Below are 25,973 nucleotides of genomic sequence, written 5' to 3'. Positions count from 1 at the left end.
TTCTGGCGGAAAATCAGTCCGGCTTGGTCTTGAACGGTTAAGAATCTTGGAAGGAGAGGTTACTAGCACTTCACTTCCCGGAAGAGGTCTTTACCACCTCTTTTCCCTGTCTCCTTTGCATAGCCCTGTACATCTTCGACATCATCGTTTAACACTTCAAAAAGATTTTCATTAAACAAATAATTGAGAATTCACTCGGGGCCATGCAAGGTGCATTGTCCTTTAAACGTTATCTTCGCGTTGTTCTTCATCCTCATTTTCTTTATCTTGTATCTGCTGATACATCACGCGGGTAAGAGCGGTTTCAATCAGCTTCTGCGACAGTAGTCTCAAGCAAGGAATACAACAACAACCACAGATGATTATTATGGCTGAACAAACCGACAGAGATAGCAGGACGGATGTAATTAGTCCACTCCATCGGCCAAACCATTTCTCCATCATGTCCGTGAAGGGGTCGTTGATCCCTGAGTTCGCTATCAGTTCTGCCGAGAGTGATGTGAGACCCTCTAGGGCCTTGGTGATGCTTCCATCTGGAGAAGTATTGTTAGGAATGAAGGTGCAACAAATGGTTCCAAACATTTTACATACACCCCCTTTCTCTGCTAACAACATATCCAAAGCCATCCGATTTTGCCATGCCATAAGTGATGTTGGACCTAATTGCTCAGCAATACCTTTAAGAGCGTCCCTAGTGTAGTTTACAAAGCGCTGTTGGTTGTAATAGATGTAATTTATCCAATCGACATTCTTATTTATTGTTGCCCACCAGAAAAGAAAAGATTCAAATCCTGAAGCTATTTGGTTTCTAGCTTTGAACTCATCCGGAACCCCCCTAGGGACCCCAATGCTGTCCAAGTACACTCTGTTGTCAAATGAACCCCCAGGCGCAGTTGAACGTATTAGACGTCTCCGTCCCAGTCCCTCTGCAGAGAGATTCTTACTCACTGCCTTGAAATCCTCCAAGGCTAACAGATGGAAAGGCATCAGTAGTTGGGCCACTGCACAACTGCCTTGCCAATTGGGCGGAAGGACTGGCCTCAGTTTCCTATCCCCACACAGCCACCAGAGGTCTGCTCTCATGGAAGTCTGGTTCCGAAACCAAGATGCTGGGTAGTTACCTGCGTCCTGAGTGACATTGATGGATTCTTGACAATAATCTGACATGAGTGTACCCACATCCTTACTTGTACCCCTGTGAATGAAACATGTATAATTACCCTTATAAACCAACGCTAAGGGTGGTACATCTCTTTTCTTAACTGCTGGGAACAACAAAGAGATAGTTTTACATTGCTTTGTGATTGGTACAAAAGATTCATTATACAATTGTAATACACATTGTAAACTAGTGGGGTCAGATTGATGATGATCGCCTAAGTGAAATGGTACAGTTCCCAAGTATGGTCTGGCTTTAGCACATGCAATGCAATTAGATCGATTGTTTTGTCGTGCTGTATACACCATCCATTCAAGCCATTCATTACGATACTCCATAATCTGTTTCCAAGGCCAATTTGTCCTCGTAAGTTAGATCAGTGAGATATTTGATATGGCGCTCAGGGGGTGGTGTATTACTGAAGATGTTTGCATATTTGTAGGATTTGTTCTTGTGAGTTTTTTTTTCAATATCTGTTACCGTAATCATAAAGTTTCCGATCAAACCCTTTTTCATGTGAGCCTAACACCTGTGTCACTCGGTTTGGGTCTTTTTAAAGTTATAATGAGTGGATTGCATTCGTCAATCTTACAGTTTGGATCAAACTGCCCCTTAATGATGGATAAACGATCAGAAAGGGGGTCCGGGCCGGTTGATGCTTTTTGGGGTTTATAATTCCAAAGATGTGGTCCACTATTCGTTATTACAAAATTCCAACTGTTACATCGGCGATCCCCTGGAAATCTGGTACCTGCATAGGTTTCACAAATGTAATTTTCAGAGAATACATGGGCTTTCTGGTTGTCCTTACAGTTAATAACCGAGCAGAAATCAATCTCAGCCACTCCGTCCATTCCTGCAACAAAAAACAGGTTGACAATTTCTCTGTTGAATCTCATGGACCTTGTCTCTCTCTGGATCATCTGTGTGAAGAAGGTGGGAGGCAGAACAGTGGTATTTTCATATAACACTTTCTCCCTAGTTCCATTTATTTGTTTTTCATTCCAAATAATCGGGAGTACCAAAGTAAGAGCAATGACTAAAAGTACACAGCTGGTTCCTCTTAATCCACATAATCCCTCTAATCTGAATGGATGCCACGGCCGCTGCCTGTCCATTTCCCCTGTCTATTTTAGCCACACCCTATGTTCCCGTTTTAGCCGTTGTTTTCTTCACTGAGGTTGAGACGATCCCCCTCCTGTTGAGAGAATTCCCCTTTGTAGTCAGACTTATGCCTCAGAGAACTGTGGTGGGTAACAAATTTTTCCCTTCTTCTAAAAGCTGTGGCCTTATTAGTTTGCAATGGGATAAGTGAATCCAGGAAGTCCTTTCTGCTATTTTAGCTGCTGTGGGTGTTGTAAGTAATACCTGATATGGCCCTTCCCACCTTGGAGTTGACCAGTTCTTTTTCTTTATCACTTTGATGAGGATCCAGTCACCGGGTTTTACTGTCTTCAGCGCTTCCTCCACAGGTTCACCTGGAACAGAATTGACAGAAGAGATCTCTCTGCTTGTTAACATTTTCACCATGTAATCTGCTAGAGTTTCTTCTCTTTCTTCGTCATGTCTGGAGAATGGTTTTAATTGTGGGAGTAAAAATGGTCTGCCATACATAATTTCAAATGGAGTTAATCCTGTATTCGTTGGAGTTACATGCATGTTTAGGACTACTAGTGGTAAACAGTAAACCCAGTTCTTTTTAGTTTCTTCCATGATTTTCTTCAGTCTTGATTTAATTATTCTATTGTGCCTCTCCACCAAACCTGCTGACTGTGGATGATATGCACAGTGGTTTCTGAGATCTATTTGTAAGTTCTTTGCCATTAGAGAGATGATATTGTTTACAAAATGTGTCCCATTATCACTATAGTTTTTTTCAGGAATTCCAAATCTAGGAATTATTTCTTTTACCAATGCTTTTGCTACTGAGAGTGCATCTGCCTGTGTACATGGAAATACTTCAACCCACTTGGAAAAAACATCGATTATCACCAAGCAGAATCGTTTCCCTTTACATTTATTTAGTTCAATGAAATCCATACAAATGTGTTGAAAAGGGTACGTTGGTTTTGGGAATTGTCCTCTTCTTGGTCTTAGATTGCCCTGTGGATTGTGTTTTGCACAGATTAGACACATTAGACAAAAATTCTTTGAATAATTAATGAAGCCATACGCGCTAAAGACTTTGTTTATTGTTGCAGCCATCCCTCCTGCAGAGACATGACATGGTCCATGACTCACTATTGCAGCACATCTAAATAAGCCTTTTGGCAGTATGGGCTTCCCTTCAGGTCACTCATATAAGTTTGATTGTGTGTTGTAAATGGCACCTTTATTTATCCATTTCTGTTTTTCCAGTGTTGGGGCGTTTTTTTGCATATCACATAACACTTGATGGTTTATTCCTGTATCAGTTTCTTCTTTCGAGAACAGGAGGAGGTTCTCTGTAGGCAGCTGAGCAGCTTTTCTTGCTTCTTCATCTGCCTTTCTATTACCTTTTGAAACATAATCCGTGTTTTTAGTATGCGCAGTGCATTTACATACTGCTACTTTAGTAGGAAGCAGGATAGCATCTAATAATGCTAAAATCAAATTTTTATGATTTATAGCTTTTCCAGTAGAAGTTGTCATTCCCCTGTTTTTCCATTGTTGTGCAAAAACATGAACTGTTGAGAAAGCATATTGACTGTCAGTGTAGATATTCACAACCTTACCATTTCCTAATTTGCAAGCTTCCGTTAAAGCTACTAATTCGGCTGCTTGAGCAGAGAATTTCTTCGGTAGTGGTTGCTTTAAGAGAGTTTCAGTTTCAGTTACTACAGCAAAACCTGTAGCATTTGTTCCATCAGTATTCTTCTTGCTGGAACCATCTACAAACATAGTTATTTCTGCATTTTCATAGGGAGTATCAGTCAAATCCGGTCTGGGCAAAACACTGATAGATATTTCTGCTATACAATCATGTGGCTCCCCATCCTGTGAAGTAGGCATCAATGTGGATGGATTAAGTGTAGTACATCGTTCCACAGTGAGGTGTGGCTGTGAAAGGAGAACAGTCATGCAGGAGAGATGTCGGGAGGGGGATAGATACGAGATTTTGTTCTGCAATAATATTACAGCCACAGCATGAGGTACTTTAAGTGTTAGTGGGTGAAATAACACAATGGCTGCTGATGAGAGCACTGCCATCGAGGCAGCTACCACTGCTTGAACACAAGGTGGCAGTGCTCTGGCCACTGCATCCAATCGGGAAGAGTAGTAGGCAATTGGTCTGGATTTTCCCCCATGTGCTTGAGTTAACACTGTCATATATCCCTCTTTGCAATCCACTGTTTAGACAAAGGGTTTTGAGTAATCTGGTAATCCTAGCACAGATGAACTGACTAACAGTTGTTTTATTTTTAAAAATGCCTCGTCTGCTTCTGGTGTCCATACTAAAGAATCTGTGGCAGCCAAGGGGGTGTCATAGATCAAGGCAGATAAGGGGGCTGTAATGAATGCATAGTTCGATATCCAACTCCTGCAAAAATTAATAACTCCCAGAAAGGACATCATTTGTCTTTTTTTTTTGGTTTTGGTGCTTGCAAGATTGCTGTCTTTCTCGCTTCATCTAAATGTCTGCCTTCTTGTGAGAGATCGTAGCCCAAGTATTTTACAGTAGTTTCCCACAGTTGTAATTTGTTTTTACTGACTTTGTGACCCTGTTCCGCCAAGAATTGCAAAAGCGCTAGTGTGTCTATTTTGCAGTCTTGTTCTGTCGGTGAAGCCAATAAAATGTCATCCACATATAACAACACTTGGCTGCCATTTGGAGGATTGAATTTGGCTAGGTTAGCTGACATTGCTTGAGAGAATATTGTTGGTGATTCACAATATCCTTGTGGAAGTCTGGTATAAGTGTATCTTTTCATTCTGTAAGTGAAAGCAAACCAAAATTGACTATCTGGGTGCACAGGTACAGAAAAGAAAGCATTACTTATATCAACAACAGTGAAGTACTTATTCCTCGGTCACAAATCATTTAACAGAGTATTTGGATCCGGTACTGTGGGGGCCTGTGGCACAACAGCTTTATTAACTGCCTGCAGATCCTGCACCATCCTCCAACCAGTGGAGGGAGGAGCCTTTTTCACAGGAAACAATGGAGTGTTACATGGAGAGTCAGGACATTCCACTATAAAACCTGATTTAAGAGAAGCTTCCAAAATTGGACCTATTCCTTCCTCAGCCTCAGGTTTAAGTGGATATTGTCTTTGATGTGGCCTGAAAGAAGAAAGAGGAGTTATACAGACGGGTTCGACATTTTTTATTAGTCCCACGTCTGCTGCTCCCTTCGACCACAAGTGTTCTGGTACCCCTTTTATTTCTGCTTCTTCACTTTCAGTGAGTGTGAAAATGGATCAGAATCTGCTTTTTTGTTGCCATATCTGTCCTTCTAGGTGCACATTTGGTTTTGCGTGTGTGGTCCAATTTAATGGAGTAGTATATGCATCCAATATCTCGGAATATTCTATTCCTGGTTTTACTTCCTCCCAATCTGAGGCTTCTTCACATGCAGTCACAAACACACCTAAACGCCTCCAGTGGTCGTCTGTGGATTTGAAGAGTGACACATGAGATGCATTACATGATCTTAAAACCTTTCTCATGCTGGGGGAGAGTGAACAACTAGCTGCGCAACAACCCTCTTTATTCCAGTATAAGTGTTTCAATTTTAACATGGTCTGTTTTTCTTTGAAGAATTGTTTCTCATACTTTCTGTCAGGCCCTTGAGTGTATTTGTAATACATAGTGCAGTGTAATTCCTCTGGTGACCTGAGGGTGAGCTCTCCTGAGACGTGTTCTTTTGCTTTTTTAAGGAGTGGAAGCGCGATAGAACTGGGGCCTGTAGAAACAAGATCCAAACTATACCAGTATGAAGGTGGTCTCGCGAATGCTTCATTCGGACAACGGTTAACCCTTTTTCTTCTGGAACTATCCCTAGTTTCAATGCATGAAGTATGTCTCTTCCCAGCAAATTACAGGGACACAGAGTGGACAAGACAACTTGACAATCAGCACTCACTCCAGTCCGTGCATCTTTTACTGTTAAGAGTTTTGATAAACGCTCAGGATGGCTCTTACCATTTGCTGATTTGACCCAAATAATTTCGTTGGATTTCTCAACTCCAGGAATGTCATCAGGGTGAATTACAGTTCGTGTTGCACCTGTGTCGCATAGAAAAGTCACCTCCGCCCCTAAAACATTCAGTGTAATCTCAGGTTTGACATCATACTGTAACATTAGTTCGATTCCCTCCAGGTTCAACACTTCCTCCATCCTGGTTACAGCTGGAGTTGTTTTCTCTTTATCTAGTCATAATTGACTCCCAACCTCATCCTTGCTCCTGCAGTCTTCAACTGTTGTTCATAAGGAGAGTCAACATCCCCATTTTCTGGCGGACTCAGTCCACTGTGGAATTCAAACACCTCTTTTAGTCTATGATTATATAGATCAACATCTTCCCATTCCTTCTGCACACAATGGTTAATTTGGTTCCAATCAGCCCGTTTTGTATATTTAGTTTCAGTTCATTTCAGTAAAGCTTCAAATCTGTCGGCTAGATCTCTTGACTGATACTGCAAAACTGCTCCATGAGTATTAAGGGCACTCCAATCACCACGGATCACACACCAATCCGCTCTCATCACATTTCTCACTGCTTTTTCCAACTCCAAACCATTCAACCTGTAGCTCTCATACAGATTCTTTAGGCTACCTTTAAACCCCTTAACATTTACTTTTGGGTGTGGAATGTCCTCCGTTGCTTTTCTTACATCCTCAGCTGTCCATGGTCGGTAAACGTACATGAATTCACTTTCCTCCTCCCCCTCTCTCGGATTAGGTACTTGGATCATGGGCAAATTCTCAACGTCCTGGCTAGCTGGATCACGGTACACCTTCCATGCAGAACTAAAATTTTTCCCTGACCTAGTTACTTGTGTCTTATCTCTCTTAATGATCTTTTTTAACTCCCCCTCTGGATACAAAGGTTCCAAAGGTGGGGAGCTAGGTTGGGGTGACAACCCACTGGTAGCTCCCGAGATACTATAAGCTGGTGGACTTTTCGCTATCGAGTTGAGTTCCGGATGTCTACTCTTATAAACTGTATTTACATCCTCTTCATCTATCAGCGTAAACACCTCTTTTTGTTGCTTATCTATCTCCTTTTTTCTCTCTCTGATTTTCTCCTCTGTGCCTCAGTGAGCCAGGCCTTGGCCTGCACGAGACCGTTCTTTTTATTTTTATTTTTATTTCTACGGCCTGCTCTCTCTATATCTTTTATTAATTCTGCGCACTTTTCAACGTTGAAATTCTCTTCAAACCCAAATTTTCTCCCATCTGTCTAAATATTTAATATTTTCGGGGTTTTTCTGAAACATGATTTTAGCACTGCCACTTAACTTCCGGTTAGCTTTAAAACAGTTATTTCCCATACTGTACTCTTGCAGCTAATCAATTTTCAGTGGAGTTATTTTGAGTACTACTGAATGAAACACTACTTCTGTCGTTATGTCACGAGCAACAACCAGACTCCAATGTTTACTTCAACTCAGTTAGTCAGTAATACATTTTTCTGTCGTCACCATCAGCAACATCACACACCAGCAGCTGTTTCACTCTTATACAGACATAGCAAATAAACCAACACTGCAGCAAAGAAGGAAAAAACAACAATTTAACAAACAAATAATTCAGCAACCAGCCCTCTTAGCAAAACAAACAATTCTGTCACAAAGCAACAATTCAACAATGAAACAAACAATTTAACAAAAAAAACAGGCCCTTTACCATCAGCAACAACACACACACACAGCTGTTTTACTCCCATACATACATAGCAAATAAAACAACACTGCAGCAAAGACTTTAACAAACAATTTGACAAACAATTTAACAAATAACCATAGATGGGGGGCAACAATTCAACAACCAGCCCATTTAGCAAACAAATGTTTTAACAACCAGACGTTCAACAAACAAACAATCAGACGTATGACACAAACAAAACTAAAATGGATTTAATTCTTGCGATATTTCATCGCAAACTCTCTTAAGAAAGATTCTGTTTCTAACGCGCGGCGCGGAGTTATTTATTCCTGTAGTCTTCTCACACAGACTATGGACTGACCTTTGCTGACTGCTTCTGCTATCCTGGTTTAATAAAACACACATAGACCTTTCACCTTTCCTGACTGCTTTTACAGTACCAGCTAAAAGGCTACTTACAGTACTAAAGGCTTTTTCTTTGATCCACCTTTGCTGACTGCTTCTACTATGGGTTAAACCAGCACAATTTACACACAGTTAACAGTTAAAAGGCTTATTTCCTTTGCCTCACCTTTTCTGACTGCTATTATGTTTTCATGGGTTAATCCTATACACAGTTAACAGTTAAAAAGCTGACCTTTTCTGACTGCTTCTTTTATGGGTTAATCCAGCACAATTTACACACAGTTACCAGTTAAAAGGCTGACCTTTTCTGACTGCTATTAGGTTTCTATGGGTTAATCCTATACACAGTTACCAGTTAAAAGGCTGACCTTTTCTGACTGCTTCTTTTATGGGTTAATCCAACACAACCCACACACGGTTACCAGTTAAAAGGCTAACTTTTTCTGACTGCTTCAATTGTGAGTGTTCCAACATAACTTATACACAGTTAAAGTTAAAAGGCTTCTTTACTAGGTTGCATTTGAAATAGTAATATCCATCCATCATCTGCCGCTTATCCGGGGGTCGGGTCGCGGGGGCAGCAGCTTGAGCAGAGAAACCCAGACGTCTCTGTCCCCGGCCACTTCCTCCAGCTCTTCCGGGGGGACCCCGAGGCGTTCCCAGGCCAGCCGAGAGACATAGTCTCTCCAACGTGTCCTGGGTCTCCCCCGGGGTCTCCACCCAGTGGGACGTGCCCGCAACACCTCCCCAGGGAGGCGCCCAGGGGGCATCCTAACCAGATGCCCGAGCCACCTCATCTGACTCCTCTCAATGCGGAGGAGCAGCGGTTCTACTCCGAGCCCCTCCCGGATGAGTGAGCTTCTCACCCTATCTCTAAGGGAGAGCCCAGACACCCTGCGGAGGAAACCCATTTCGGTCGCTTGTATTCGCGATCTTGTTCTTTCGGTCACTACCCACAACTCGTGACCATAGGTGAGGATGGGAACGTAGATTGACCAGTAAGTAGAGAGCTTCGCCTTCTGGCTCAGCTCCCTCTTCACAACGACAGGTCGGTGCAGAGCCCGCAATACTGCAGACGCCGCACCGATCCGCCCGTCAATCTCCCGCTCCATTCGTCCCTCACTCGTGAACAAGACCCCGAGATACTTGAACTCCTCCACTTGGGGAAGGATCTCATTCCCGACCCGGAGAGAGCATTCCACCCTTTTCCGGCTGAGAACCATAGTCTCGGATTTGGAGGTGCTGATTCTCATCCCAGCCGCTTCACACTCGGCTGCGAATCGCTCCAGTGAGAGCTGAAGGTCACGGCCTGACGACGCTAACAGAACCACATTATCTGCAAGAAGCAGAGACCCGATTCTGAGGTCGCCAAATCGGACACCCTCAACGCCCTGGCTCCGCCTAGAAATTCTGTCCATAAAAGTTAGGCACAAAATCAGTGACAAAGGGCAGCCCTGACGGAGTCCAACTCTCACCGGAAACTTATCCGACTTACTGCCGGCAATGCGGACCAAACTCTGGCACCGGTCATACATAGACCGAACGGCCCCTATCAAGGGGTCCGGCACTCCATATTCCCGGAGCACCCCCCACAGGACTCCACGAGGGACACGGTCGAACGCTTTCTCCAAGTCCACAAAACACATGTAGACTGGTTGGGCGAACTCCCATGCACCCTCCAGGATCCTGCCGAGGGTATAGAGCTGGTCCACTGTTCCACGGCCAGGACGAAAGCCACACTGCATCTCCTGAATCCGAGGCTCGATTATCCGACGGATCCTCCTCTCCAATACCCCCGAATAGACCTTACCAGGGAGGCTGAGGAGTGTGATACCCCTATAGTTGGAACACACCCTCCGGTCCCCCTTTTTAAAGAGGGGGACCACCACCCCAATCTGCCAGTCAAGAGGCACTGTCCCCGATGTCCACGCGATGCTGCAGAGGCGTGTCAGCCAAGACAGCCCTACAACATCCAGAGCCTTGAGAAACTCAGGACGGACCTCATCCACCCCCGGGGCCTTGCCACCGAGGAGCTTTTTGACCACCTCGGCAACCTCACCCCCAGAAATGGGAGGCCCCGTCTCCGAGCTCTCCGACTCTGCCTCTTCCGAGCACGTGTCGGTAGGATTGAGGAGTTCCTCGAAGTACTCCCCCCACCGACTCACAACGTCCCTAGTTGAGGTCAGCAAAGCCCCGTCCCCACTGTAAACAGTGTTGACTGTGAGCCGCTCCCCCCCCCCTGAGACGCTGGATGGTGGACCAGAATCTCTTCGAGGCCGTCCGGAAATCGTTCTCCATGGTCTCACCGAACTCCTCCCAGGCCCGAGTTTTTGCCTCAGCAACCGCCGAAGCCGCGGCCCGTCTGGCCTGTTGGTACCTATCAGCTGCTTCCAGGGTCCCACTGGCCAAAAAGGCCCGATAGGACTCCTTCTTCAGCTTGACGGCTTCCCTCACCACTGGTGTCCACCAGCAGGTTCGAGGGTTGCCGCCACGACAGGCACCGACCACCTTACGGCCACAACTCCGATCAGCTGCCTCGGCAATGGAGTCACGGAACATGGCCCATTCGGACTCAATGTCCCCCACCTCCCCCGGGATATGGTTGAAGCTCTGCCGGAGGTGGGAGTTAAAGCTCCTTCTGACGGGGGATTCTGACAAACGCTCCCAGCAGACCCTCACAATACGTTTGGGCCTGCCAAGTCTGATTGGCATCCTCCCCCACCAGCGGAGCCAACTCACCACCAGGTGGTGATCAGTTGACAGCTCCGCCCCTCTCTTCACCCGAGTGTCCAGGACATACGGCCGCAAGTCTGATGATACAACCTCAAAGTCGATCATCGAACTGCGGCAAAGGGTGTCCTTGTGCCAAGTGCACATATGGACACCCTTATGCCTGAACATGGTGTTCGTTATGGACAGTCCATGACTGGCACAGAAGTCCAACAACATAACACTACTCTGATTCAGATCGGGGGGGCCGTTCCTCCCAATCACACCCCTCCAGGTCTCACTGTCATTGCCCACGTGAGCATTGAAGTCCCCCAGCAGAACGAGGGAGTCTCCGGTAGGAGCATTCTCCAGTGCCTCCCCCAGAGACTCCAAAAAGGGTGGGTACTCTGAACTGCTGTTTGGCGCATAGGCACAAACAACAGTCAGGATTCGTCCCCCCACCCGGAGGGAGGCTACCCTCTCGTTCACTGGGGTAAACCCCAATGTACTGGCACACAGCCGGGGGGCAATAAGTATGCCCACACCTGCTCTGCGCCTCTCACCATGGGCAACTCCAGAGTGGAAGAGAGTCCAACCCCTCTCAAGAGGACTGGTTCCAGAGCCCAAGCCGTGCGTCGAGGTGAGTCCGACTATATCTAGCCGGAACCACTCAGCCTCGCGCACCAGCTCCGGCTCCTTCCCCAACAGAGAGGTGACATTCCACGTCCCAAGAGCTAGCTTCAGTAGCCGAGGATCAGACCGCCAAGGCCTCCGCCTTCGGCTGCTACCCAGCTCACATAGCACCCGACCCCCTTGGCCCCTCCCACGGGTGGTGAGCCCGTCGGAAGGGGGACCCACGTCATCATTTCGGGCTATGCCCGACCGAGCCCCATGGGCACAGGCCCGGCCACCAGGCGCCCGCTGCCGGGCCCCACCCCCGGGCCCCACCCCCGGGCCTGGCTCCGGGGGAAGGCCCCGGTGTCCCATATCCGGGCAAGGGATCACGAGGTCCAAATTTTTTGTTCATCATAGGGAGTCGAAATAGTAATATTCTTAGGAAAATAGCAACGCCCCAATTTATTTAAAGGCCTCCAGTTTCCACCAATTGTTAGTTAATTAATCAAAATTTTCCCTAATAATCACACTATTTCTCACCAACAATAGTAACACAAAGGGTTCCTTACCATAAATCCACTGGTAAGTTAAACAACGAAGAATCCAGCGAGTCTGTCCACTGATTCAAAAATAGATCCTTTCACCTTTCCTCCAGCCAGTGGCAGCCGGCCTCTATCAGAAACTCTGCTGAGAGGACTTCAGTTAGGAATCCTGGACTCCCCCGTGCACGGTTTCAGCTCCGATTCTGGAAGGTGGAAAGGAGTTAGAATCCGGCTCGAAGGACCATTATGTCAGAAAAATTCTCTCAAAATTAGGCTCAGAGTCGCTGGATACGATTAACACAAAACATTTATTTCTTGCTGGAAAGAGACAAGTCCGCACAAATCCACACAACCTGTCGGGAAGATCGCTCAGAGTTGTCTCCCCGACAAAATGGTGCTCCAGCTATTTATGTTGTTTATGCTTGCTGATCACACAATGTTATGAGAAAAGGCGCTTTTCTCACCATTCATTATTATGGGAATGAACATTCAATGTTATGGGAAAAGGTGCTTCTCTCCCCATTCCTTGTTATGGGAAGGAACATTCAATGTTATGGGAAAAAGGCATTTCTCACCAGTTAATATTATGGGAAAGACTAGTACAAGAGTCAAAACACTTTTGCTTGAATCATAGAAGAGGAAAAGATGGAGGGACTCTTCTGTCATAGTATAACTATATCATTTTTCCAACGGACGTCTAAAGCGTTCAACTGTGCCTGGGGGTTCATTTGACAATAGAGTGTACTTGGACAGCATTGGGGTTCCTAGGGGAGTTCCGGATGAGTTTAAAGCTAGAAACCAAATAGCTTCAGGGTTTGAATCTTTTCTTTTCTGGTGGGCAACAAAAAATAAGAATGTTGATTGGATAAATTACATCTATTACAACCAACAGCGCTTTGTAAACTACACTAGGGATGCTGTTAAAGGTATTGCTGAACAATTAGGTCCAACATCACTTATGGCATGGCAAAATCGGATGGCTTTGGATATGTTGTTAGCAGAAAAAGGGGGAGTCTGTAAAATGTTCGGAACTTTTTCCAAGGCCCTGGAGGGTCTCACATCACTCTCGGCAGAACTGATAGCGAACTCAGGGATCAACGACCCCTTCACGGACATGTTGGAGAGATGGTTTGGCCGATGGAGTGGACTAATTACATCCGTCCTGCTATCTCTGTCGGTTTGTTCAGCCATAATAATCATCTGTGGTTGTTGTTGTATCCCATGCTTGTTCTTATGGGGTTTAAAATAAAGCTATAGAAAAAAAAAATCAGGTTCAGTTTTAGGTCCAACACCTTTTGATCTTTATATGCTTTCCATTATTTCCATAATTAGGCTGATAACACCCAGCTTTACATGTCCCCGGGCCTGTAGGTTATCTTATAAATTGTATCTCTGCTATTAAAACATGAATGGAAGAAGATTTTTTACAGCTCAACCACGTCTGTGGAACAGAAGATGTTAATGCTTTTAAAGCCAAACTAAAGATCACCTTTCTGACCTGGATTCTATTGGAGTTCATATTCCTTTTACTTCTGCTCACACCTTTTTACCTTGTTGTGATCATTTCGAGATGATGCTGCAGCTTTGCAGCTTTTACCATTTTTTTTTATGTTTGAGCTGCAAAGTGTAACGACCTTTGATGGATGAGGACTCAAAACCCACAACTCAAGGAAGGTATGTAAAAAAAGGGTTTATCTAAAAAAAAAAAAAACTAAAGACACTCACAGGGAGGATAATTACAACGAAGATTATCTTTATCTTAACTCGCTTGACGGACATGGGTGACTTTTCAGCAGGGCTTCTCCTGCTGAAAACTGACTGCACTCTATGTCCGTCCCTATAAGTCTTTACTGCAAGGAGTGATATTGACCAAATTCACTGTACATGCATCTAGTAAACACAGAGAATGTTACACAGAATGTAAAGGCAAACCGTTAGTTACAGTTCTATATATACTGCATTATTGTATTCATAATTATACTCTTAAAAGTACAAGTTATCCAAAAAGTTACTTCAGTAAATATAAGTCGTTATTACCCACCTCTGATAACACTTGCTGATTTCTCATTGTGTCATATGATTGCCATCTAATGTGACATTAAAACTATCTACATTCTTTCTGCTTTCATTTCCTACTCTTCATAAAAATGTTTAACTTTTTTTTTATCTGCGTCGTTCTTTTTCAGTAGCCTCTTCACTTGGGCTACAGGACATTTTGACATTGCACAGTAAAAAACATTTCTCTCCATGCTGGTAGCTGACCCGTATATTATATCTACGAGTAGACCAACGCTTACTTCTTCTGAACTGATGCGCTGATGTGCGTTCCCGTCGGGGGCACTTGTTTTTTGGTAAGCAGTCTCTTTTCGGCACTACACCAGAAGCAGGTGTCACGTAGTACGCCCGGGGAACGTCATCAATTTCAGCTCCTCCACTCAATGAAGCAAGCCGCCCCCTCTGGTACTCACACAGAAGTAATTATGAGCAGGATAAGAATATGACATAGTAAACTGAATAATACACTTAAGATAATGGGGAAACATCCAACTGGGCAGTGTAGCTGTGGGCAGAGGGAGACAGTGAACATGTGATGATAGCATCCTAGATATGGAAGGGAGAGGGAAAGAATGAAAATAGAGCTGCAGAACACAGGAATAAGAGAATATAATCTGAAAGTTATAGTAGAATAAAGAAGGGAGGAAAATAATCATAAGATTCCTGGTGTCAACTGGAATAATTAAAATAATATAGAAAAGAATAACTAGAAAGAATTTTAGTCCAGTAGATGGCGGCATATGCAACATCAAGGATGCCAGCTGCCATTAAAAATCAAATAATAATAAGAAGAAGTACTTACACACGAAATCATTCACTCATGTCCTACTCCCTACTCCCTATATAGGAAAATAAATGTAGTGCACTCTATAGTGAGCTCAACAGAGAAATCTTTCGGACACCATCTCGGCGCCGGTAATTAAGTCATCGCTGTTGCACAATGAAAACGTTACATTAATGTCGTCTCACGCAATCTTGTCTGTTTACAATTGCATTTTTGTTAAATTAGAGGCTTTTGATTACTGTCATGTAATTTTTATTTTCGTATTTTGTTTTCTATCTAAGCATATTTTTATATTTTATTATCTTGGCTCTTTAGTAACAGCAAGTTACAGAGTGGAAAATTCACTAGGAAAAAAACAACATACTGTTATCTAGAAAACTCTGGTAGCTCTATCGAAATGCCGTCTTCCATCAATCTGGCCGTGTTTCTTATAACTATAATTATTCAATCTATGATGATACGGAGAAGAATTGGAATTGCGAGAGAGAGTGAAGGGAGAAGACGTGCTGCTCTTGTAAGACTAGCAAGAAGTGTTAGCCTGCTTTTTACTGCCTTTTTAATTAGAGTAATATATATTTTTTAATTCTCTGAACAATAAACTACCCTTCGTCAAACTACAATCCCTACGTGCGAAACTTCCTGAACCTTAGGCAGCTCCTTTATTTACAGTCTCACAATATTGGACAAACTGAGTAATCCAGTTGTGTCTGAGTAGTCAGATTCACTCAGCTTTTATTCACACACTGTACTAGACATCATTAATAAATGGCGAATTAAGCTTTACTTATTAAACGACCTATGTCAATTTTCTAGATAAACCTGCAACCATATCTATTCCTAAAGTTTAAACATTCATTCAGCGTCTGTCTGCCATCCCTTACTAGCAGCCCAGAAATTTTTTGGCAATGCATTATGGCATATCTTGCTCCGGTTGGAGACCATCGGACAGTGTTGCTAGGTGTACGATAATTGTCGTATTTGTAAGATAATTTTGCCCTGTGTACGATCAACAATCCCCCCAAAAATACGATAATTTGACCATTCTGTAAATGTGTGGTTGTTATCAGCCTGTCGCAACTGTCTGTTGGATTTTTTTGTGAACACTGAAGGCATTTGCATTTACATGAGACAAGTTTCAAGCCAATCGTGCTTTTCTATGTGAGCTACGAGTGACGTGCATGCGTTTGCCTCAGAAGTTCCTAACAGTAGGTGGCCTTCAGGCCTCATGAGCTCATTTGGCTCATTAGGTCCCAGTCGTCATTGTTTACGGGGACATTTACTAAAGCAACTGTGGGGCTGCTGATGCTCAGCCGCGAGTGTCTGTTAGACGCTGTTCTACACTAGAGTGAAATTAGCGCATCACTAGACTAGTTTTCCTCAAAATACGACAATTCTATGTCTCTGGTATGATCATACTACATTTCCCACCTGGCAACACTGCCATCGGATGCGCACTACATTTCGCGTTGAATTGTGGGATACATTGAGTGCATTATATAGTGAGCATCAAAAATCCCTTAACGGACACCACTACAAAATGGCGTGGTCCCTATACAATGAACTATATCGTGGTTAGGGAGTGATTTTTGACACAGCCATAGACATATACGTCTATGCTTACATACACGTTTCGAAGCCTCAGCACATCTGCGAACATCGCTACAGGAAGCTGCACGCAGGTAAGACCAGAAAAGAATACATGTAGCGGTCAAACATTTGCAGAATTGTCTTCAAAGTGCTATAAATCATTGGTTTGATTCCTGCACTTGGACACTGGCAGCCAGAACAAGCACCAGAGAGTGAAACCGTTAAAATAACCTGGCTGCTATTCATATTTAGCATGTCCTGCTAATGCTAATGCTAATGCTCTACAAACCGTACTATAAGCAGTGCACAATACCAGAAACACAACCTCAGCTATAGATGTCAATAAGCCGGCCAGATGGACAAATACAATAGAGCTTTATCATTTTACCTATGTGTGAAACAGACTTCTGGCCCTTTTTCTTACTCTTTTCTTATATTTTGGATCAATAACAGACACACATTAGGCCCATATCGTGGTCTAAACCAATCAGAGATAGTGAAGGGCGGGACCTCCCTCTGATTGGTCGTGATTTAGATATTCGTGTACCTGTGTATCAACGTTTGAATGCGTGTGCTGCGGTCAGACAGAGAGAGGTGAGTGGCCTCGGCCCATCAGATTTAGAATGGAAATAGCCGCGGATGATAAACTGAAAAGAACTCTTGACAACTTTTTCGTGAAGACTGTTAAATTAAGGCCTGGTTCGTCCGGAAGTCATAACCAGGGTCTCAAGCATTGAGCGTGACAGTCACGTTTATCGGTCTTTTGTCACGCACTCCCGCCACACACCGTATTGTATTCATATAAAATATGAATTTCTCTGGCGCGCCGCTATGGAAACGGCAGGAAATAAACACGACTCCCACGAATTAAATTCAGTTTTATTTATATAGCGCTAAATTACAACAAATATCGTCTCAAGTCACTTAAATAATATAGTCCAATTCAAGACGATTGGAGATAAATTCATTGTAATCATAAGCCAATGAAATCCAATTAATTAATTTAGAAATAATCCAATTCAATCATATAGAGCTAATTCAAAAACAACATCCCAGCTGAGGAAACCAACGGATTGCACCAAAACTTCTCTTCAGTCCAATCTCCCGTCCTGAGCGTGCCTGTGGCAACTGTGGAAAGGAACGACTCCCTTTTAACAGGAACAAACCTCTGGCAGAACCAGACTCAGGAAGGGTGGCCACCTGCCTCGACCAGCTGGGGTTTGGTCTCTTCATGTTACATACTGCTCAATTTTTTTTACTTTGCACAGCATTCCAGAGAGGAAAGGTGTGACAGATGAGGTCTCCCAGCAGTAGCAGCTTAACTATGGGATGTTTCAGGATTACCTGAGCCATCCCTAACTATAAGCTTGATCAAAAAGGAAAGTTTTAAGCCTAATCTTAAAAGTGGAAAGGGTGTCTGCTTCCCGGACATTTACTGGAAGCTTATTCCACAAGAGAGGGGCCTGATAACTGAAGGCTCTGCCTCCCATTCTACTTTTAGAAACTCTGGGAACAACAAGTAAACCTGCAGTTTGGGAGTGAAGTGCTCTGTTAGGAAAATGTCTTACAATGACATATTTTAAGATATGATGGAGCTCGGTCATTAAGAACTTTATATGTGAGGAGAAGAATCTTAAATTCTATTCTGAATTTAACAGAATTTTAAATATTTTTAACTTTGACCTAGTGTGGTTTAACATTCGGCACGCTACAGCTGAATCTTATTGTATTTACTCACAATTGCAGACAGAGTCCATCAGTCGGAGGACCAGGACCAGGATGGAGCAGCAGAACCAGGATCCAAACCCCTCCACTAGGAACAGAGCCAGCTCATCCTCTGGTTCCACCGGGCTACAGGTCAGTGTGGAGGATGCTAAAGACACGAGGAAGAGTGTCAAAGCTCTGTGTATCCTCTGATCGTTCTGCTTTTCCATCACATGTGGAGAAAGTGTCAAAGTTAGTGTTTTTCTCTGTTAAAAACAGCAAAGTGTTCCTGGTTTCATCTCCTCGCTCTGAGCAGCAGATACAGATGTGCTTAGACTGAACATGTGCTGCAGGCTGAATGATCTGCTTGAAGAAAATCGGTGGGCAGATTGTTGTGGTGGGACGTTTTCTGGCTCTCAGTCTTCAGATTTGAGAGGTTCAGGAGCTAATCTTCATTATTTGTGTTCAAAGTATCTGAATTACATGAATTAAACCTGGTGGTAATACTTCTGGGTCTTTAATGGTTTGATGACAGGTTTGTAGAACTCTCTACCTCAGGGTAAAGAGTTATTTTAGAGAGAAACAAAGGTTGAGTTAAAACAGTGTTTCTCTGATGGCTGTTGAGCTTAATGGCTGCAGACCTCTGGGTTGTAAGCTGGAACAAAGGGTTAGTGTAAAGAATGTCACGTATTACCACCACTGTTACTTTTATTAATTTAAACCAGGGGTGCCCAACCTTGTTTGACCTAAGATCTACTTTTCAAGTTCAGCAACCACCCGAGATCTACCAGTCCAGTGTCAATATCACAAACCCACACCCATCATTTCCAACCTGCAGTAACTAACCACACAACACTTTTTCTTGTTGTCACACAACCACTACACATCACATCAAAACCCCTCCCTCTCTCAAACACACACACACACGCACACAAATAAGTTGATCCAAAAAGAGCTGTCAGGTTCAAGGCACAACTTCTGAGTCTGGGATACTTCTCCACCAGTAGTTTCCAGAACACTACATGCTCTCCAGGTTGATCTAAAAAAGTGATTTGACTTTGGCAGCAATGTCATCAACATCGATACTTGTACCAAATGGATAACAGCTGGTTAAAGGCTCGATGGCTCCAAAGTCAGTAAAACGCCTCTCAAACTCTTACAAGATGCTCTGAACATGCTCCTGATAATGTGCACTGTCAAGCTGTGTCACACCTTTACCTTAACGTTGTACTTCTGCTTGCATGTGAGGGAAGTTGTGCAGGTTACCACTCTGCAGCCTGCTTGACATCAGCTGTATCTTGCTTTTAAACTTGTTCACTGAATTCATCATGTTGAACACATCTTTACCCTTGCCCTGCAGCACTAAATTCAGTTCATTGAGCTCACCAGTGAGATCATTGAGGAAAGATAAATCGAAAAGCCAATTTAGCTTGGTATTGTAATCCACATGTTTTGAAAACTTCAGGAACTCCTTGATTTCAGGGAACAGCTCCATAAATCTGGCCAAAAATTTACCTCTGCTTAACCATCTCACATCCGTGTGAAGCAGCAGGTCTGTGTGCTCAGCATCATTCTCCTCCAAGTGAGCACGGAAAAGCCTTCTCTGCAGACTCCTGGCCTGAACTGAACACACAATCTTCATCGCAATATTCATCACGTCTTTCATATTTAAAATCTTTCCACACAACGCTTGCTGGTGAATTATACAATGATCATTCAAGATATCCAAGAATGATTCACTTTCTCTGCACAGTGCAGTGAACCCACTAGTGCGGCCCATACCGCTGCCTCGAGAAAGGCTTCCTTCACAATTTTGCCGTCTTTGAATGGCTTCTTGTGTTTAACAAGGACGTGACTGACGCAATAGGAAGCAATAATTGCGGCATAATGAGATATTTGAGTGAAAGCTGCCCCGCTGAACATAGTGGGTCTTGGCTCGTTTTCCCTCAGCCGTGTTAATGTTTAGGAGTGTGTAACCGCTCTGATCGCAAGCTGCTTGTTACAGGTTGACAGCTGTCAACTTTCTGTCATGCATGTCACACGCAACCTTAAGTTAAACGTGATCTACTTTTTTCCAGTGTTACAGAATTCACAGTAAAGCTGACTTTGACTTAGACTTTGAACAGAATCTAAGTCTTCTGCCTCTCTGTCATTGCAGAAACGTATAGCCCAAGAGGGATCCAGATGGCACTGCTGTAAGCACTGTGGGGAAGTTTACAAAAGATCATCACAGCTGAGGTATCATCAGAGGCTTCATACTGGAGAGAAATCGTACAGCTGTGGTCAGTGTGGAGCAGCTTTCACTACATCTTCTCATCTTAAGACACACCAACGTATTCACACAGCAGAGAAACCTTACAGCTGTGATCAGTGTGGAGCAGCTTTCGCTATAATATATAGCCTAAAGACACACCAACGTATTCACACAGGAGAGAAACCATACAGCTGTGGTCAGTGTGGAGCAGCTTTCACTACATCTTCTCATCTTAAGACACACCAACGTATTCACACAGGAGAGAAACCATACAGCTGTGATCAGTGTGGGGCAGCTTTCGCTATAATATCTAGGCTAACGAGACACCAACGTATTCACACAGGAGAGAAACCTTACAGCTGTGATCAGTGTGGGGCAGCTTTCGCTATAATATATAGCCTAAAGACACACCAACGTATTCACACAGGAGAGAAACCATACAGCTGTGGTCAGTGTGGAGCAGCTTTCACTCAATTATCTCATCTTAAGACACACCAACTTATTCACACAGGAGAGAAACCTTACAGGTGTGGTCAGTGTGGAGCAGCTTTCGCTATAATATATAGCCTAAAGATACACCAACGTATTCACACAGGAGAGAAACCTTACAGCTGTGGTCAGTGCGGGGCAGCTTTCACTCGGTTATCTCATCTTAAGACACACCAACCTATTCACACAGGAGAGAAACATTACATCTGTGGTCAGTGTGGGGCAGCTTTCACTAGATCTTCCAGTCTTAAGAGACACCAACGTATTCACACAGGAGAGAAACCTTACAGCTGTGGTCAGTGTGGAGCAGCTTTCACTGCATCTGCCTGTCTTAAGAGACACCAACGTATCCACACAGAAAAGAAACCTTATATCTGTGGTCAGTGTGGGGAAGCTTTCACTCGAGTATCTAGTCTAAAGAGACACCAATGTACTCCCACAGATAAATGATTGGTTTAAATCAACAACCTATTTTACAGCAGATAAGAAAACATTCATCCAGGAGAAGCAACAGGAACTACCAATCAGAAGCCTTTTCTTTCTTCAGATTATAAATCTTTTGTGTGGATTACCACCTTTCTCTTGTCAGGACTTTTGCTCTGAATGTTCTGTGAGTAGCACATGTTTGAAGAATGATTGAAAGTAATTAAAATACGTTTTCATTGTTTTAACTGTGGACAGATCTCCCACCGTTCAAGACAAACATGGCAACAATTGTGAGTTGATGAACAGAACAATATACAATCTGTTTGAAACTAGAGACATGTTTTATTCTCTTATACTATACATATTTGTTTTGTTTAAAGTTATAATTCACAAAGTCACATTGCACCAGCTGTGGGTATTTATGTAAACATACAACATCTGTAGAAGCAACATATAATTTCAGTTTGATGTGAAGTCTAACTTTCCACTCATCTGTATTTCATTGTTCTGCATTTTGTTGAAGGTCAGATGTCAACATTTCTCATGATTTTCATGTTCTTGCTAATGAGCTATTTTTTTAAGAAAATGTGTGTTTGGTTACGAGGGAAAGTTGGACTTATATTCCCCAAAGACCCAGAAATCTTTAACAGTCTGAAAAAGGTTTGGAGTTGTTCCCTGTACTTTCCAGACAGCTGTTTAATGACTGAAGTTGAAAGTTAAGGCTGTTCCAACACTAAAAGGGCACAAAGCTCAACTTCAAGCTGTGAAACTGTTTCAAATGTCTGTTGTGTTGGTGTCAAGAAAATTATCTCAAAATGAGACTCAGAGACAATTAACACAAAACATTTATTTTCACAGCAAGGAGTCTGCATGACATATCAGGAAACTGACACAGAGTTGTCTGAGTTAAAAAAGATTATACTATTGCTATTTATGCCACACAAGGTCATGAGACATTCAGTAAAACAAGGTTTAGATAGAAGCTGAAATAAGATAGATAGGCCTTCTCCAGCACCCTTGACCCTTGTACCTGTGACGGTCCTTAAACAATACGTGGAACAGGACAATGACAGTTGAACAGTTCTCAGCCCCACCACAAAATCTTTTCATTAATTTGGATGAAATCATCCTTTCTTCATCATATTCTCATTAATGATCAGAGCTGAGTGAGATTTCTTTGAAAAGACAGAATAAACAGGACTTGATGGCTTTCAGTTTTCTTCCAGAGCAGAAATCACAGGCCACATCTTCAGGTCCAGCATGGCAGAGATCAGCAGGAGCAGCTTGGAGTCCAGTCTTCTTCAGCTGCTTCATTAAATCAGCTAACATGGTGCTTTTCTCCTGGACAGGCCTCGGTGTGAAAGTTTTCCTGCAATGAGGGCATCTGTGAATTCCCTTCTTATTCTTTCCATTCCAGTAGCCTTTAATACAGTTCATGCAGTAGCTGTGTCCACAGGGAATAGTCACCGGATCCTTCAGTAGATCCAGACAGATCGAACAAGAGAAGGTTTCCAGGTCCAGTTTAACCCTTTTCTGAGCCATTTCCTCCATTTGGCAGAGCAGTGTGTGACTCTCAGAGCAGAAACACCGTCTGTGCTGTGATACAAAACTAATTCCACCTCCTTTTGTTGCAGCTGATCAGCTGATCTTCACTTAAGAGCTCCTCTACTCTCACACAATGGTTTAACACATCCTCCCACCTTCAGATCAGTTTGGGGAGGGAACAAGGAAGTTTCCGCTTGAAATTTATAAATCATGATCTTCTTCTGAAATGTTAACCTAAATCTTCTCCCTGGTGCATTCAAGTGTGTGACATGAAACATGAGCTCTCATACGGCTGTTGGACTTCAGAAGAGGTAAAAGCCTGCAGAGTTGAGCTGCCTGAAAACTAAAGCTGACCCCTAACCTGCAAACTTTCTGTACTCCTGGCTGGACCAGAGTCCAGAGAAGAGTCCAATATTAGCTCTTAACTCACATGTAGATTTGACCTATTAAAGGTTTGTTAAGACTGCATTGTCATTTCAACAATTGTCATCTCAAGGCACTTAAATAATATAGTCCAATTCAAGCCAATTGGAATTCAATTAATTAATTTCAAATTAATCCATAGAGAGCCAATTCAAAAAATAATATCCTAGCTAAGGAAACCAACAGATTGCACCGAAACCTGTCTACAGTCCAATCTCCCGTCCTGAGCGTGCCTGTGGCGACTGTGGAAAGGAACGACTCCCTTTTAACAGGAAGAAACCTCTGGCAGAACTAGACTCAGGAAGGGTGGCCATCCGCCTCGACCAGCTGGGGTTTGAGAAGACGGAAAAGAGGGGGGAAAAACACCATAACACCATTCAAAGGACACCTGTCGGCACAGGGAAACATAGGTTAATAACCACAATAATGTCACATGTACATAATAGCAATTGAGAAATTAAACAGGGGGAAAAAGAGAGCAAAGTGAGGAAAGGTGTGACAGATGAGGTCCCCCAGCAGTCTAAGCCTATAGCAGCTTAACTATGGGATGTTTCAGGATTACCTGAGCCATCCCTAACTATAAGCTTTATCAAAAAGGAAAGTTTTAAACCTAATCTTAAAAGTGGAAAGGGTGTCTGCTTCCCGGACATTTACTGGCAGCTTATTCCACAAGAGAGGGGCCTGATAACTGAAGGCTCTGCCTCCCATTCTACTTTTAGAAACTCTGGGAACAACAAGTAAACCTGCAGTTTGGGAGTGAAGTGCTCTGTTTGGAAAATATCTTACAATGAGATCTTTAAGATATGATGGAGCTTGGTCATTAAGAGCTTTATATGTGAGAAGAAGAATCTTAAATTCTATTCTGAATTTAACAGGGAGCCAATGAAGAGAAGCTAAAACTGGAGAAACATGATCTCTCCTGTTAGTTCTCATCAGAACTCTGGCTGCAGCATTTTGGATCAGCTGGAGGCTTTTCAGAGAATATGTGGGACAGCCCAATAATAAGGAATTACAGTAGTCCAATCTTGAAGTAACAAATGCATGAACTAGTTTCTCTGCATCACCCTGAGACAGGATGTTCCTGATTTTAGCAATATTACGAAGGTGAAAGAAGGCAGTCCTAGAAACCAGTTTTATATGTGCGTCAAATGATAAATTCTGGTCAAAAATAACTCCAAGGTTCCTCACTGTAGAACTAGAAGCCAAGGATCCAGCTGTCTGTGTAAAACTGATACTGATAAAATGTTAAAAGTCTCCTGTGTGTCTGTATCAGCTCCAGCAGCGGTGCTGTAATGGTGATGATGGGATGAGACATGAATACCACAGTTTTTCATCTTTACAGTTAACTGGAGTTGATTTATCTATTGTCAGGAACCAAAATAAAACTAAATTGTAAAAAGCTCAGGCTGAAATTATGACTTCTGTGTTGTTAGGTTCGGTTTCGACCCAGTTACAAAAATAAGATTATAAAGCAATAATTAGAGCCACAGATGACATCATCAGGGCACTGTCAGCCAACACACTGACAGCCAGCTCCTCTCCTCATCATGTGAGCTTTAGGGGATTCTCATTTTGCCTTGTTATCCAGTTTACCTGCACAGAAACAGAACAAGCAAAGACGGGCATGTCCACACATGTGAGCTCAGTTCAGTGTGGAGTTGGTGACCTGCAGAGTGCACATCTCCAATGTGCAGCATGCCAAAATGAAAAGAAGATTCTCAGTGAGAGAAGTTCTGCATCATATTTCTGGTGAAAATGAGGGAGAGGACACAGAGCAGCATGGAGATACGGATGAGCAGGTTTCTGAGGAGGAAGACAAAGTGGAATATCATCCAGAAGACACTCATCTGATGAGGAGGTCACCGGTGCTGAAGCTGCTCCTGCTGAAAGACTCAAGTCCAAAAATGGTAAGATGTGTTGGAGCTCAGTACCTCATGATGTACATGATGGCAGGGCAGCTGCTGCAGATGTCATCAAAATGACTCCTGGAATCACAGGGTTTGCTGTGACCAGAATCAGTGACATCAACACATGTTTTGAGCTATTTATGCCATTAAAAAGAGTCAAACCTTGAAGGAACAAAAGTCCATGGCAACATGTGGAAAGACACTGATGAGGAACACCTGGATGCTTCTTCTTTTTGCTGGAGTGCACAGATCCTGCAATGAGGCCACTGATCGTCTCTGGGACGCATCGACAGGAAGAAATATTTTCGAGCAACAATGTCACTTCAGACCTTTCAAATGATATCAAGAGTCCTCAGATTTGACAACAGAGATACCAGAGAAAGATCTGACCAGCCTGCTCCCATCAGGGCTGTCTGGGACAGATGGGTGCAGCTCCTTCCACTGTCTAATGTCTTGTTTAATGTCCAATTGTTTTCTCCTCATACATTTTTTTGAACGGGGAAACATCTGAAAAACCTTTTAAATCATTATGTTGAGAATTCCAAAGTTTGACTCCTG

General features: G+C 43.3%; 1 protein-coding gene and 1 long non-coding RNA gene across 2 annotated transcripts; one reads left to right on the top strand and one right to left on the bottom strand.

Moving 5' to 3' along the window:
- On the bottom strand, positions 1–17,214 carry LOC140292572 (uncharacterized). Its single transcript, XR_011912570.1, has 4 exons — positions 17,056–17,214; positions 14,539–14,698; positions 12,269–12,444; positions 1–2,637 (listed from the first exon to the last, which is right to left on the bottom strand). It is a non-coding gene; the product is annotated as an uncharacterized lncRNA (long non-coding RNA).
- LOC140291750 (uncharacterized) lies at positions 16,517–21,872 on the top strand. The gene is made up of 3 exons (XM_072379439.1): positions 16,517–16,759; positions 18,414–18,524; positions 20,530–21,872. The coding sequence occupies exons 1-3, from the start codon at positions 16,694–16,696 to the stop codon at positions 21,562–21,564; spliced, it is 1,212 nt and encodes a 403-aa protein (XP_072235540.1). The 5' UTR covers positions 16,517–16,693; the 3' UTR covers positions 21,565–21,872.
- Positions 21,873–25,973: the final 4,101 nt, after the last annotated feature.

Source organism: Leuresthes tenuis, unplaced genomic scaffold (assembly GCF_036924035.1).
Source record: "Leuresthes tenuis unplaced genomic scaffold, fLeuTen1.0.hap1 SCAF_1, whole genome shotgun sequence".
Taxonomy (NCBI): Eukaryota; Metazoa; Chordata; class Actinopteri; order Atheriniformes; family Atherinopsidae; genus Leuresthes; species Leuresthes tenuis.
The sequence above is the reverse complement of the archived record's forward strand: the minus strand, read 5'-3'. Positions and strand labels throughout refer to the sequence as shown.